Genomic DNA, 16,382 nt, shown 5'->3' with positions numbered 1-16,382 from the left:
TGAGCATGGGGTGCGAACTGATCCTGACAAGGTGAAAGCAGACCAGAGAGGAACTACTGTGTAACATGGAGAGAACTCCTTGCTATAGTAAAGAGTCTGACATATTTCCATCCTTACCTCTACGGAGCTAGGTTTACCATCAGGACAGACCATGCTGTGTTACACTGGTTAAGATCATTAAAGAACCCAGAGGGACAACTGGAACGTTGGATTGGAAAAATAGACTAGTATAATTATGATATTGAATACAGAGAAGGAAAATCTCATGGAAATGCCAACGGATTGAGCCAAAGACCCTGGAAAAACGACTACAGACATTGCTGCAAAAGAGAGGTTAAACTAACCAGGTGCCATGAAGCTGAAGTCAAAGTGACTGAAGGAGTTGATGATGGTGAAATGGAACCAAGTATAGATATTAAAGCAGAACAGGGGAAAGACCAAGATTTGAAGCCGATTTTTTACAAGCATGTGTTTTGCGCCCAGCTTGGGAGAAGGTGTCTAGTTTAAACCCTGTGACAAAGAACTATTGGGCACAATGGGCCCAGTTGAAGCTTGAAGATGGTAGTCTTGTCTGGAGATGGGAGAATGCAGATGGGAAAGTGACGACCTGGCAAACAGTTATACCGAGAAAGTTACAGGAAGTTGTGCTGCGTCAATTCTATGAAGCTATGTTATGATAAGAAATCTACTGAAGTCAGCTTTGTACCAGTAGACAAGATGTGGTTGTATAATCCCAGGAAGACCAAAGGGAAGTCTCCTAAGTTGTCTTCTCCATGGGAAGGCCCATATGACATAGTGGATTGTCTCTCAGACGTGACTTTCCGAATAAAATGTGGTTGGTGAAGTAAGCCAAATGTGATGCATGCCAACAGGCTATGGCGTTATCATGGTCCAGGGCATTTCAGTTGGAATGAAATGAACAACAGAACAAATGACGCTGCTGAAGACGTGTCACCTGAAAAAGCCACTGTTGAAGAATAAACTCTACCCGGTTTTCAGAAGGAAAACAGTGAAGCCATTAATGAAGTTACTACCACTGATATAACTGCTACCGATAATGGGACATTTCCTGATGGAGCAGATGAATCCCACATAAACCAGAAGCCAATAAGACAGAGACCAGTACGAAAAAAGAAACATCCTGTAAAATTAAGAGACTTTGTTGTATTTTAATTTTGTGTTTGTAAAGTCTGTACATTTAATTAAGTTATTGTTAATTATCTACTGATTTCATGTAAGTGGCTATTGTTCGGGAAGAACAATACTAAGGAAGGGGTAGTGTTACGACAGCGGAAGTCATGTAAAGCTGGTAACACGTGATGAATTTCTCGAATGATCATGAATTATCGGGTAAGACCGACTTTGTTCGGGACGCCCTCTTTTTTAGTATATAAGCCTGGTAGGGAAAGCCTGCAGGATTGAATGGAATGAAGAGAGTTTCGGGTAATTTACGATTCTGTTTTGAGCGAGTGTGTGTGTTTTCGAGATTGTGAATTGCTGTGATTTATAGCGTGTGTTATAAAATTAGTTAAGTTTAAAGTGACGAGAAAAGTATTGACAGTGGAATTACTGTGTACTAAAAGTTTGTATCGAGAAATAAACTGGTTTAATCAAGATAGGTCTTGTATCATTGAAGTTCCTCGGAAAGAATTTTACCGGAAATTATCAAACAAGCAGATACGTAACAATAGTATTATTTCTAGTTTATTCAGAATATAGTTCGATATCTTGCAAACGAGGAAATAATGTGGGAAAATCTGTTTGCTGTAAAAAAATCATCTTTATAAAAAATGCACTTTAGTTTTACTGAAAAGATAACACCCCAGCTAGTTATGGTGTGAATGCCTTTTACAAGTTAGTAAAGCATGATTATAATTATACTTGTCATAAGACATTAGTATTAGGCCTATTATAAATTTAAACACTACATTCTTTCTCAAGTCCCTTAGGGATTTTCATGAATTAGAAGAGAGTATAATAATAGTATTCCAACCATACTATATTCATCATATCCATTTCAGAAGATCAAATAATGGACTAGATAAAGAATGTAGTGTTTAAAAATATTAGGCCTAATACTTATGTCTTATGACAAGTATAATTACAACATTGTAATTTGTTGATTTCATTTCTTTTTTTTCTTGCATTATACAAAAAAGATGAGTAATTCACACATCAAGGCAATTGTGCTAGCTTGAACAAATTGAATGATCACACAGGCCTGCGATGGTTTTACTGTTTTGAAATTTTTACATGTTCTACAGTAATTTCTGTACACTGAATCTGAAAATGATATCCATTTTTTTCCATCCCATATACATTTTTCATAAAATGTCATATGTACTTTTAGGTAAGTGAAGTATTTTCATTGAAATTGGGTCACATTTTGTTATGGTTAAAATGTTGACAACCAATGACTATAGATTTCTCTAGACCAATTGCAACATGAGAGTCCTATCGATCGTTCTAGAACCCAAGCTTAACAAACATAATAATAAAAAATGTTCATTGTGGTAAACGAAATAATAATTTGATCAAAGTAAGAGTATTTTTGTCTTTCCAATTTGTAAAAACTCCTTACGTGATAAAAAAATATTATTTTTGAAATCTGCAGAGCTGATTTGTGGAAAATCCATTATCAAAACCAAAACAACTTCTATGAAGTTTAAATTTACAGGCCTGTATCATTGGTGCAATTTGCACAGGCATGTATCACGCAACATAAACAACAGAATAACACAAACCAGTTTTATGATGTCACAACAATTAACTAAAAGCTATGTTTCACCTAATGCTTTTTATAAATTGTGTCAATAACTCTGTGACAATTAACTAATAACTAGTCAACATACCTGATAGTTTCCTTCCAATGATATCAAACACCACTTCACGCTCAAAAGGGAGATTTTTCTCGAAAAAGCTCGGATTTTGGTCTAGCATACTTTGTTTTAAGGTTACTTCTAAGTTGCCAAGGTGACTCAAACCCATATTCCACTATTTGTCACAAAGAAAATTATTATTTCATTACCAAATACAAAATACAATTCTAACTGTATTCCTCAAAATAAATTGCAGATTACAAAGTAAAAAGATTTACAAATTATCATATTTTTTTATTTTTCTGCCTATGTATGTAGAAATTTACTAAAATTTTGTTTTAAACTAGCACAAATTAACTTTTTTTGACATATTGCCATCAATTTTTCTTATTTCTAAATCCTTGTTTAAAAAAATCCTTTCAAATCCTAATTTATATCTAAAAATCAACTCAAGCTCAATATTTTGTGTATTGAATAAAAAGTAATGTATATTACAAAATTAATTAAGCAAGATTCTAAATATAAATTTTTAATATTGCAGTGTTGAATTTCAAATATGGTTATCTAAAATGTTTAGTCAGACTTTGTTCCTCTACAGACTCTTTAAAAAACTGTCACTCACAGCATTATTTTTTCTGTAGAAATATGTTATTGTTTTCAGTTATTAAGTATCTATCACCATTTACTGGGAAAAGTAAAAACTATTTTCCCATTATAACAACATTTCACATGAACTCTGTTTTGTTTCAATTTTTTTACTTAATGACACATTTAAATTTGATTGTATTTATGTCTACTTACTGACAACCATTCAATCAATTCTTTAAATGCCAAATTTTTTCATGTAAATATTATTTTAGTAATTTTTAGTTTATTCAAATTTATTTTTTATAAATTCTGTCAAAACAAATTCCAGTAGAAAAAGTTATTCATTGTGCAGTTACTTAATTTTTTAAATCAATATGTTAACAACATATATATATATATATATATATATCCTTAAAGAAAAGGAAACACCAACAGGTTTAAATATTTTAGACAAATGTGAATCCAGTTTTAAATTTTGACTTTAAAAAACAAATTTTATTAACGTATAATGGATTTTTTTATGTGATGTTACCCATTAAAACAGAATGTATATATTCTCAGTTATACAGTCATCATGTTTCCTTAATGAATAATCATCACACCAATAAGTTATGCAAAATTAAAGTTCCGCACTTTTGCTATAATAAGTAAGATCCAAACCTTACAGCATTTTCTAATAACAAATGTTACGGTATTAGACATAATTGTTGCTATACTATATATAATAATAATAATAATGGAAAAAAAAAATTTTTTTTAATACTGGTTCAAAGTTATCACTGTTTCTGTAATACTATAACATCATCTACAATAGGTTTGAATTTAAATATGTTCTGGCTAAGCTATCAATTGGATATACTTAAGCCTAGTTATCTTAAAACCACTTACTTTGAAAATGTTTTCCAGAAACTTACTTTCAAATATATGTATATTTTTTAAACAGATTAACCATTCATTTTATGTAATCACTTAGGAAAGTTACATTTTAATACTTATATGATATTATGACTGAGACTGATTAAACAGAAATATATATTTATTCTGAAAATCCCTTACGTACCTACGAAAGGAAAGTGACATTTTAAGACCTATATGATTGGGACTGATTACACAGGGATATGGGTGTTAAAGATATATGTTAATTTCATGTCTTATCAGTTCAAGTCAAAGTTTATAGTATCACTTGCTGTTGACATTTCTACATGTAATAAGTCCAGTTTTTGCACACCATGCAATACTTATTATTAACACAGATAAAATAAATTCCTTTATCACATACAACTCCCTTTAATGATTGGACAAGTGTGACTGAAACCTACAACATGTCTTGTGCAAATTAACCCCCCCCCCCACCATCCTAAACAAAGACAGTTATTTCAGGATCATACGCTTAGAAACAAGTTAAAAAGGAGTTTTCATTTATAAAACTGATAAACTTTTGTAGAAATCCATGATTTATTGCATTGACTTTAACAGTTTTTACTCCTGTTAAAGTTCAACCAAATTTTCCTAATTATAAGGTAGTTTAATTTCAAGTTATACATGACTAATTGGATGCGTTAATAGAAGGCCAAATCAAACCTGGTTTTTTACTTAAAAACCAGAATAATTATTGCTAACAGCAACACTTAATAATTATTTTATGACCAGAAAATGGTCATTTGTAGAGGAATAACACAAATGGTATCATACAAAAATTTTTTTTAAACTTGTGTTTGTAAAATACCTTAAAACTTATTAAAAACAAAATTAAACAAATGAATACGATATACACTTACCAGAGAGCGAATATTCTGTGAATGAAACCCTGTTTCCTGGTCCAGAAGAAGAACCATCACCATTTCACAGTGCTTCTGGATATATAGTGTCAATGGATATAGCTCTTCCTTTTCACTGTCTTGGTCAATGCCCTCACCAGAAGATACTGATACATATTTTTTGGGAACAGCAGTTTGTGAGTTCTCTCGTTTCAAGAGACAAGTTGGAGACTCAAAATTTGAAGTGTTGAAAGAAAGATGTTGTAAACTCAGTTTCTTTTTGTCCATATCAATGCATGAACTAACATCTGAAGAAACATTGCACTTTATTGGATAAAGTAAATTCTTCTGCAAACCTAAGTGAGGATGAGTGGTCAGAAGAGGGTAGGACCAAGAGGTTTCTCCAGTTATTGAAGTCTTAAAGCTGGAATTATTGCATGTAAAACAAACATCAAGGTCTTGAGAGTTGTGAACATTTTCTTTGGCTCCATCCTTTTGAGCACTCAATGTATCTAATTTAAGAAAGTCTTGATTCTCGCAACAAATATTTTTGCTTTCCTGTACGTAGTGATGCAAAGATTGTCTAGAAGACATGAGAGAATGGTCTGGCATATTTGAAACATGCAAATTCAAGGGATGCTCTTCCAAATTTTGTATTTTCTTCTTATTTTTGTGACAATTTTGAGACATTCTTATATTGTTTGTAAATGTAGATTTATATGGTAGGTTATTCCCTGAGATCTGTAGTTTTAGCTTCTTCTTTAACTTTAAAACTGGACCTACTGAAAGGTCAGAGAGTGAGTTTTGGACTTCTTGATGTAAAGATTCAAATTCTTGTTTTGCACTTAAAGCTTCAACTAAACAATTGCATCTGACCTTAAGTTTAGATTTTTCTTTTGCCTCCACAGCAACTTGAGAAGAACCATTTTCATAAAGCAGACTAGTAGAAACTGATTTAGCTCTAAAGAGATATAACTCACTGTAGAGACCGGAGATATCACTCCAACACTTAACATGGTTGTCTCTTAAAGATAAATGTTTTGATAAACAGGATGCTGAAAATTTCTTAGTACACTTATAGCTGGCATTGTTGTTCTTAAGTTCACTGTCACTATATGACACATACTCTTTATTTCTCAAAGTTGATTCTTTTGATGTAACATTGTTTACTTGGGATTTACTGTGGTCCATCATTTTGGAACATGCAGAATAACCTTTGTAAACATTCGTTAAGACACTTATTAGTTGATCTCTGGTCAAGTAGACTTGTATGAGGCTGACACCAGGAGGTATTGTTAAATGTCCGAGTGTATTAACTGTGTGAACCTAAAAATACAGAAAAAAAAATTGAATGCTACTTTTATACTTATCAAACTGACTCCCAAGGTTTATATTAAACAACAAAATAGTGATAATACACAGGAAACCATTTCAAGAAGGAAATTTTACATTTGGTCTATTTAATCAATAGCTTCTCGTTTAAAATATGACAGTACAACAGACTTAGAAAATGTGAACTTCCTATACTGTATTTTTAATTTCATGCAAAGCTACTTAAGAGCTGTCTGTACTAGCCATCCTTAATTTTGAAGTAATAAACTAGAGAAAAGGCCTTTATTTAACACCACTAACTCCTGAGCTACTCTTATCAGACCGAATAGTTGAATTTGACCATCCTTCTTCTAATACACCACGGTCCCAACACAATTTCTTTTTGGGGTATGAACCACATAGCCTTAGATCTACAGTCCAGCACACTAATCACTGAGCACTCACTTGGTCCCTATAAAATATAATTATCTGGAGTGTAAAGATCATTTTTTTTCTAACTTTATTATCAAAACAACAACAGAATTTGTTTTAAGATAAATATCTGTGTGGAAAACTGTCAATGATGCAAACATTTTAGGAATACTGCAGAATTAGACTTACTAATTTCAATTCCTAAAAAAATTGAATAGAATTTACATTTAACAGAAATTTGTAACTTTCAACTTCCAGAGAATGTTTTTTTCTCTGGGAATATAAGACACTGGCTACTTCAATAATAAAGTCTGAGTCATTTGTGTGTAGATGAATTGAAAGATGTCTTGATAAACTTGTGTAGTTAAATTATGGTCCACAAATATGTTTAAAAAAGCTTGAATACACATGTGTCCATTAAAACATTTGTAATGAAGTTGCAAGAAGGATATTTCAGTATCTGACGAAGTAATAATAATTTATTATTAAAAACTATATTATTTTTATTTCTTTGGTTTTTTAGACAGCATAAATTTTCTGAGGTTGAAATATGCAATTCACTATTCCTGCTTTGATTCATGAGTGGGATAAAATGTAAAGCTCAGATATGTCATCAGTGGCATAAATATGCCCCTGGAATTGTGGGGTCTCCCATCCCAAAGGGCCTGACAAACATAAGTATTGATGACAAGGGGAATAAATGTAGAAATCTTAATTACTTTTATGCAGGAGAGTGGGCATCTTTTGTAGTTAAGACACTGCATATAATAGACATTTTTTCACTTACCATGTTTGCCATCACCACATGCACAGAATATATCATTCATATTAGTTTTCATCATACATATGTAAATTGACAATAAAAACCTTAAACCCAATATTAGATCCATCAAACACAAAACTCTCACACACACAAAAAAGAAAATCATAACATTAGCAGTTCTTCCAAATTATTACTTAAAACAGTTCTTATTTATAATCTTCTTAAAAATGATATCTACATTTATTTATCTTATGTCTATCTGTATTAAGCTACACTGAAACAATAATTATTTCGATGTTAAATTAAAAACACAAACATACCTTCTTATTTATATACTCAAGTATAAGTAACATCTGGATAATCTCAGGAGGTAAGTATGTACAGACCACACTGCAATAATACATATTAAAATAATTTATAAATATTGCTTACAAAATTTTTAACAAATTGTCACAAAACAGTACACGAACTGATACATGATACATTATGTTACTACAAGATGTTTTTAGGCACAAAATATAAGCAAAAGAATGCTGATAAAAAATTTGAAATCTTGTTGAGCAACAAACTGCCATATATATATTAGAAAAAAATGAAGATGATGAAAAACCTGCACAAAATAAAACTCTCAAATGTTTATTTATTAAAATGCTTAGAATTATTTTTTCCTAAAGTTATGGAAAAATTGCTCCATACAAAGCAAGTGAATACTGATTATATAGGCCATCTTGAGTTGATTTTATGGAAAAAGATAAAAACACTTGTAATGACAAGAAAGAAAGAAAGAAAGAAAAAAAAAAAGAAGAAGAAGAAGAAGAACCAACATTTAAATAAATTTGATGGATAGTACTCCTTCAACATTTTAAGCAAACCATTTCCGAAATGAGTGACAAGTAATTTTTTGTTAACTGAGTAATTGGATTTATGATAGATAATTTAGTATCAATTTATTTTATTGAGTCCTTATGCAGGGATCACTAAATGAACAGGTACTGCTTTTAAGAACAATCTATTATAATAATACCCAAAATGTGCATGCTACTTACTATCTAAATGTGCATGTGCACGCAATTCACTTAAATAGATGTAAATATACTTTAATAGACATTTTGCACAACAACATATTAAAAGCTTAAAGTTTTTAAAAAAGTCTCATGTTAGGCCATAGAATAACTTTATAAGTTTATTTATTGATAGTATAAAGTACACTAAAGTTTAGCCCTAACTTAACTAAAGCAAATAATGTTCAATAGTTACAGTGTTAAGTTATTTCTTTATCAAATATAGGCTGTACTTTATAAAGGCTTAACTAATGGTAGGCCTAAGACAAGTGAAGTTATAGATTTCAGTGTCAGCAATTATAATTCTTTTGTATTACTCTAGAAATCCTGTATTTAATGAAGCACTGTTGCAATAAAGATACAAATTTAATCACAAATGTTTCACACGTTTCTGCTAGCTAGTAATAATTTCTAACAATCTTTGTTAACTTCCAAAACATTTTTTCTAATTCTTTCCTTAAATGTTACTTTAGATGACTTTTTTTTGTTATCTTATAATGATGTAAATAAATACTGGAAATCTCTACAACATTACCGTTCTTTTGTTATCCCCAAATAACTCAAGTAATAACAAGGGAACTCCCTACTATATGATCCTACAGTGAGATAAGATTATCTTTGATAAGTAGTCATCTTTGAGAAAAAGCATGTAGTCACCAAAAACTATTTAACTAATTAGAAAACCGTTTGCGCTTGTTTTCATTTGAGCTTTACAAACTTCCGAGCTTAGAACTGAGGCACCAGAAGGAACACTTTTTTCTGCAAGACATTTGGCAAGAATCAATTTAAGCTTGATATGCAGTAACCAAGGATGCTATGTACTTTTAAATATTAACAACAACTGCATTATGCAAAAGTTTTCATATAAAGCAGTTTATAATTTAAAAACTAATTAATAATTATCCATATTTTTATGTTTTTACTCATTTAATATGTACACAGAGCAAGGCCTTTTTATAATTCTTTCTTTTGTTACTTATGAATAATGAGAAGATCATGAAGTTTCTGCTGTCAGATACTTGTACCTTCTTGATGAATACAGATGGAAATCTCCAATGGTATTAAATCCAATGAGGATTTTAAATAACTTAAAGACTATGAAAACAATACAGAAATGACATTTCAGGCTTTTCTAGTTATATGAGAATATAGCAAGATATAAAACTTTAAAATATGCTAATATAAGTACATAATAGTATATATTACAAGCATAAATATAATGATACATAAGGACTCACTTTTGTTTGTAAAATACAGAGCCTGAAATTACTCCAGGATATTCTTGACAACAGTTAACAAGGTGATAGGCTTCCAATAGGATAGGAACTTCAAGCTAATAATGAAATACCACACATTTTAATATTTTGTTCTACGTGAACCCGTAATTGAAGTCATTCAGTATTTGATCCTGTAAAATGCTTATCTTTAACTTCATTCCATGCATCTTTCTGGTTGTTTTGATCACATGCTTGCTTTCTGGCATATAAATTGCATTAATACTCATTAAAGAAATGAGTGTGGGAAATCTAATTCCTTAACTGAGCCCTAACTACATTTAATAAAAAATTATTTAGTGCAGTGCTACCATTAGTACAAAAAAACAGGGTTAAATGTGATCAACAGTCAACATAAAAAAGGAAGACCCAGGTAAGAACTGTATTTTCTGCTTTTCTTGTGTATTAATTATTTATTATTATAAAAGTAACTAAAATGTAAAAATTAGAAACTTTTTAGGTTATATAAGGTAAAATAAAGAATAATAATAAAAATTTTTTTTTCACATGATATACTAGTGAGCAGTTCACGAGTAGCCTATGCATTATGTAATTCAATAGGGTAACATGACCTGCACATTCACCAGCTGATTTGCAAATGTTAAGGTGGGAATATTAACTTAGACACACTTCAAAGGGCAATAAAACAATAAAACTTAAGTATAATCAGAGGAATATTGTTATGAGTTTAAAGCTATTTAGGATAACCAAATGTAGTTTCACGTTACAATTTGAAGTCATTCTAGAAAGAAAGAAAGGGTAATCTAGATTTATTTCAATTTTGTTTTGTTTTTGGTGATTATGAGGTCAGTCAAACTGGCCTCTCGTATATAGAGTTAGGGTAGAGAAAGAAACAGACAAAATATGAAGTTTTTCTGAAAAATAACTTTTTATAATTATTTAGAAGGTTTTCTTTGAGATTACACAAATTAAATTTGAAAATTTTCAGATAAATAAAAGTATTTTTAACCTTCAAATAAAATCACTTTGCACTTGGACTAGTAAACAAAACTACTCAATATATTCACAGACATATCTTTATAAAAATACTTAGTTCAAAAACTAATTTTTCTGCACAAAAGTCTTGTAATGTTTATGAAAAGTCTGCCACATTTTGTGAAGATACACATACTGTATTAGAAATTATAGCATGGAAACTGTAACAAGGACAAAAACTTCGTCGATTCAGCTGAGCCCATGTGGAAAGAGTTAACTCTCTGCACAGGCATCTTTTACTGTACATGTCATGCAGTTTTACTGAGTTAAATTCAAAATTTAATTAAACTACTTTTTTTCATATTATACCAATAAATATAGCATAAAAAACATTGCTAATAATTCATATTCTAATTCAGTGGTGGGATTCAAATATTTTAACAACAGGTTCTCTCACTAGCAGCATGTAAAAATATTAGATATTAAAAAAAAGGAGGGGCCAGAACGTTTGAAATTTATTTAAGAGGTTTTAGGAATTATGCAAATAAAATTTGAGTTTTTTGAGATGAAGAAAAGTATTTTTAATCTTAATGTGGATATCACTTAGTACTTGGACTAGTATATAGATGCACTAAATATATTCATGGACAAATCTTTAGTAAAAATAGTTCATTAAAAAATGATTTTTTGTGTACAAAAGACTTTTCATATTTACTAAAAGTCTGCCAAATTTTGTAAAGATATACAAAGTGTATTAAAAGTTATATTATGGGAACTATAAAGAGTACAAAATGGTTACAAAGTCAGTCAATTCCACCAACTTCATAGTGAGAGATTTAACAGAATAATGTAAGAATGAGATAAGACTACAGACTCTAAAGGTAATGGTTCCCAAACATCACCTGGAGAGAAGCATCAGATAAAAAGCTCAGAGGACGGGGAATGAAATGAGAACCTACAACAGGAAACTAAAATGATTGCTAAAATTAATATACATTTCAAACTGTTCTTACTTTGGATACTAGACATTTTTACTGTATATCACCACATATAGGATAAGATAATTAGCTCATTCAGTTCAACCCTACTAAGATGGGTTTTCCTATAGTCACGGGTCAAAGGCCACATCATCACATTTGTAGACTTACACTCAAAATTTTATTGATATACTATTTTAAGAATGTATGTCAATATGTTTGGTATCAAACAGTAGATTATAATTCAAATTTTAGTATTGTACATTAGTTAACTTTTTTAAATATCAAATATTAGTAAATGTTAAAAAAATCCAAAATATCAATTTTTGTGTGTCATGTGGTATGTTGAATACAGATTAGATTAGATGTTTTTGAAGTCCAAGTACAAATTCTATAATTTCTTACGAATTAGGAACTCAAATTACCGATATTGACAAGCTAGAATATAAAATAATAACTTCTTATCTTTTCTATTTGCTGAGATATTGGTACATTTAGTGAATCAAACATAGTGGCCTTGCCCACCTCTTTTCATTTTTGGAAATACTTGCTTATGTACACCTACTTCTGTTTATGACGTGTGAATAACCAATCGAAAGCTCAGAATGTCCCCCACATGGTTCTCTGATCCTCTGTGAAGAATTTATGTGAGAAACCCTTTCTTTTCATGGTAGATTCCAAATGTAAAGTAAGACATCACTGAGCTTGAAAAATCATATATTTTTAGACCCAAATACAGCTTAATTACTAAGCCTGATGAATTATAGTGGAATTCTGTGATATTTATGTAGTAATTTATGATTTTTTATTTCAAAATGCATTTATAAAACCTAAAAAAAATGTTTTGTTTTACATTCTCCACATGTGAAATTTGATAAAGCTTAGCAAATCACGGCAAGCAGCAAACGAGTACAAAGTTCGTAATTAGAAGAGATAATTCTTCTCTATACTTCTTTATTTATTGTCCTATGTTTTAAGAAAAATAACTGAAATTAAAGAATTTATTTGTAAATAATAATATATAATGTATTACAACTGAAATGTGACTGTATTTTACAAAATACTGGTCTACTAGAACACAGCCTAGACAGGTCGCTTCATAAAGACCAGTTTTATATTACTGGATACAGTAACATAAGTGCATGTGCATCATTCAACTTCTGTAATGTTAGTCAGACACTGCTGAAAGGTCAATAAAATAAAAATAATTTTAATATATGTAAAATGTTATGAGATTTAAGCTATCTAGACTAAACATTTGTGGTTTTGTGTTATAATTTGTAGTAATTCTAGAATGAAAAAAAGTGTAATTTATATCTATTTCCAATTTCTTTATGGTGGTTACGAGGTCAGTTCAAATCGACCAAACCCATATAGAGATAAGACAGTGAAGATAACAGATAAAATATAAAGTTTTTTTCTGAAAAAATGTTCGATAATTATCTGGAGGATAATAGTAGACTATAGAGATTTTGCACATAAAATTTTAAAATTTTCTGATGCATAAATATATTTTTAATTTCAAATTCAAAATATTTTCTATGTTGGATGGTCAACACTTGAAAATAAAAAACGCACGAGCAAAGAATTAGTTAAAGAATGTTAAAACTTAATTTAAAATCTGATACTTTGTGTATGAATGCTGTGTAATGTTTACTGATAATCTGCAAAATTTCATGAAGATATACGTACATTTTAAAAAGTTACAGTATAACTGCCTTTAGGTTACTTTCAGGAATACGGGTTGGGTGGAATCCACCCACCTGTATTAGAAGAGTTAATACTTCTGGTAATGTGGTTAATGAAAATGTGCTTATATAGTACTAAAGGTAGATTTACAGGGATTTAATACACACACATATATATGTCTCTATTATATCTACTTTTTATCAAAATTTAAGTAACAAGTACTAAAAGTTGACACTGAGCCCAAATCTATCTTGGACAGATTACAATATTATGTGTATTAAGTATAGTGGAAAGAGGTTTTGACCTTGTTAGATTGTGGTAAAAGTACATACCAGAATAAGGATGAGTAAGATTCTTACCTTAGTCATATTAAGATATGGTATGGCAGATAAAGTTAGAGAAAGAAAGTCACCAAAGTACTGTGATACATGAAGACAGTGTTTCCAGATTACTTGCATTTCAGTAAGAAATTTGGCTCTGTCTTCTCCATAAATCTGAAAGTACAAAAAGCAAGAATGAGAGAAGTCTTTTAGAACTAATGGCATTTGAAAGGAAAATAAAATCTACAAAATTTCAAACATTTGTCCAACACACGCACACAACAGACTAAGCAACATTTAACTATGCAGCAGAATGCCAATAAATAAATTTTATCCTATCAATAAATAGTTGCATTTCTTAATTTTACAATATATATTTTACCACTATAATATAGTCAGAATTATTATGTATGTATATTCAAAAGTCTATCTACCCAATAATAAATGAAAAAAAAAAGATTCAATAAAAAAAAATCCAAAAACAATAAACCTGTAAAACAAGGTTTATGAACGTGCATAAGATCATTATTGTATTGAATGTGCACTAAAAGAGCTAAGAATATAATGTTACATTTTATAATTGACAATACAATTTATATTTCCTTTGGACTGTTTTCAAAAGTCATTTTATTATTACTTTGATGTACACATAGTTCCATGAACCTACAGTTACAATTGTTTGTTTACATTACACAATGAATGGCTTTTTATATAATACTAATTTGATTGTTGTTGAAGGGAATGGTACTGGACAAAAACCATTTGCTAAACTACTCTGTACTAACTTTATGTCTTTAGGTGTGATATTTGGTATTCAAAATGCTTGAATTGTTTAATACAAAAAATAAAGAATGATCCAACAGTAGCCAACATTGAACAATGCCAAAATATAGGAAGTTAAGACTAAACAATACTCCAAACTTTAAAAAAAAAAGCCAACAACTCAGATTTCAACTGATTGAAGAAGATTTGGAGGTGTGTGAGATTAGGAATTAAGTTTGGTGACCATTGCTTTTGTTCATATGTGTGTGTGTGTGTGAGAAAGAGGCAAAAAAGTGTTAATAACTGATAAAATAATATATATATATAATTTTAAGTGAAACTATTCCATAATACCTTTGGACAGAATCTGAAAGTTTAATTTTGTTACTTGTGGTAGATAGCATTCATTAATTTTTATTAATTAGATTGAAAAAGGTGACTAAGCAAAGAAGAGAATAAATTTTAATTGTCCTTGTAACAGGGTTTTTATCTAGAATGTAGTAAAATGGGGCTAGGATACCTTTTTAATGGGAGAAAACTTGTCACTGGTATATTTTAAAGGCAATATTTACAGTGATATATATTTGAGTTGTGAAAAATTTAAATAAATGTATTGATTGATATTTACTTATTCTCAACAAATACTTAAAAATTATATGTGCATATGCAAAAAAAAAACAGGTTGGGTAAAAGAACAAACATAAAAATGGAAAATTAAATAGCTCTTTTGCATTGCATGGTGCAAAATTAATCCTGTTAATCAATCCTCACTGATCAAAGTTCTTAAAAGATCAAAACAATTGTATCAAACAAGTCTGTCAAGTTTCCATACTGCTGGTGAAAATTTTTGCTTTATTTTTGTGTTTAAATCTTATCTAAATATCTCTCCACCCGATAATAATCCTAATCAAAACACAAGAACTACTTTTTGGAGTTTCTCCACTTAAAACAGGACTTCATACAACTAATACTTCTAAGTCAAATAGTATAATAATTATGTCATATACATTATGTGCCTACTATTGTTTCTATATGCCATGAATAGATTTGTTGTCTGACAAATAACACTGACAAAAATAATAAAAGTGCATCAGAAAAAAAAAAGTTAATGCGACCAAAAGTATGAGAAAAGATAACAAAACCCAAAGGATTTGAGGATTGGAAATGGAAGATGAAGTTGATGGACTGAAACCGTTTTGTTCCAACTGTCACAGACATGGTAAAAATGCAGCTCAAGTGAACAGGAGTTACTGGTAAGTGTTACATCTAAATCATGTTATGAATTGCTATGTCATTTACTACTCACACTAACATAACTGCCCCCCAAAAACACATTGTGTTTGGTACCAAACTGATGACATAATGATCAGTCTCTTGCAAAATAATATGGTGCTGAGGCCTGAGGTAAATAATCATCAGGAAAAATAATTAACTCTTGAATTTATATCAGTAGGGGTTTGGGGGGAGACTAATTGTGTTGTGAGGTGATTGGATGGTAAAAAGCAAATGGAGTTTAGGAGAACTGGACTCTTGTTATTAGTGGAATTTCTCAAGGGTCATTGCTTGAGCCTTTGTTTTTTATTTATATTAACAATATGCATAGGGTTATAATTTATAAATTAGTAAAACTTGCTGATAACATTAATCTCGGTTATTTCTAGCTATACTGAGGATATTGAAGTATTACAGAATG

At 30.2% G+C, this 16,382-nt stretch overlaps 1 protein-coding gene across 1 annotated transcript in view; it reads right to left on the bottom strand.

The window, feature by feature from the left end:
* LOC106478769 overlaps positions 1-16,382 on the bottom strand; it is a 39,718-nt gene that overhangs the window by 8,635 nt on the left and 14,701 nt on the right. The window contains exons 6-10 of the mRNA XM_022382417.1: positions 13,967-14,101; positions 9,970-10,064; positions 7,991-8,060; positions 5,186-6,490; positions 2,853-2,994 (exon numbers count right to left, since the gene is read on the bottom strand). Of these exons, the coding sequence (XP_022238125.1) occupies positions 2,853-2,994; positions 5,186-6,490; positions 7,991-8,060; positions 9,970-10,064; positions 13,967-14,101 (1,747 nt within the window). The remainder of the gene's footprint in view (positions 1-2,852; positions 2,995-5,185; positions 6,491-7,990; positions 8,061-9,969; positions 10,065-13,966; positions 14,102-16,382) is intronic.

The sequence above is a fragment of the Limulus polyphemus genome, unplaced genomic scaffold (assembly GCF_000517525.1).
Source record: "Limulus polyphemus unplaced genomic scaffold, Limulus_polyphemus-2.1.2 Scaffold248, whole genome shotgun sequence".
Taxonomy (NCBI): Eukaryota; Metazoa; Arthropoda; class Merostomata; order Xiphosura; family Limulidae; genus Limulus; species Limulus polyphemus.
Note: the sequence above shows the minus strand (reverse complement) of the source record. Positions and strands in the feature narration are given on the sequence as shown.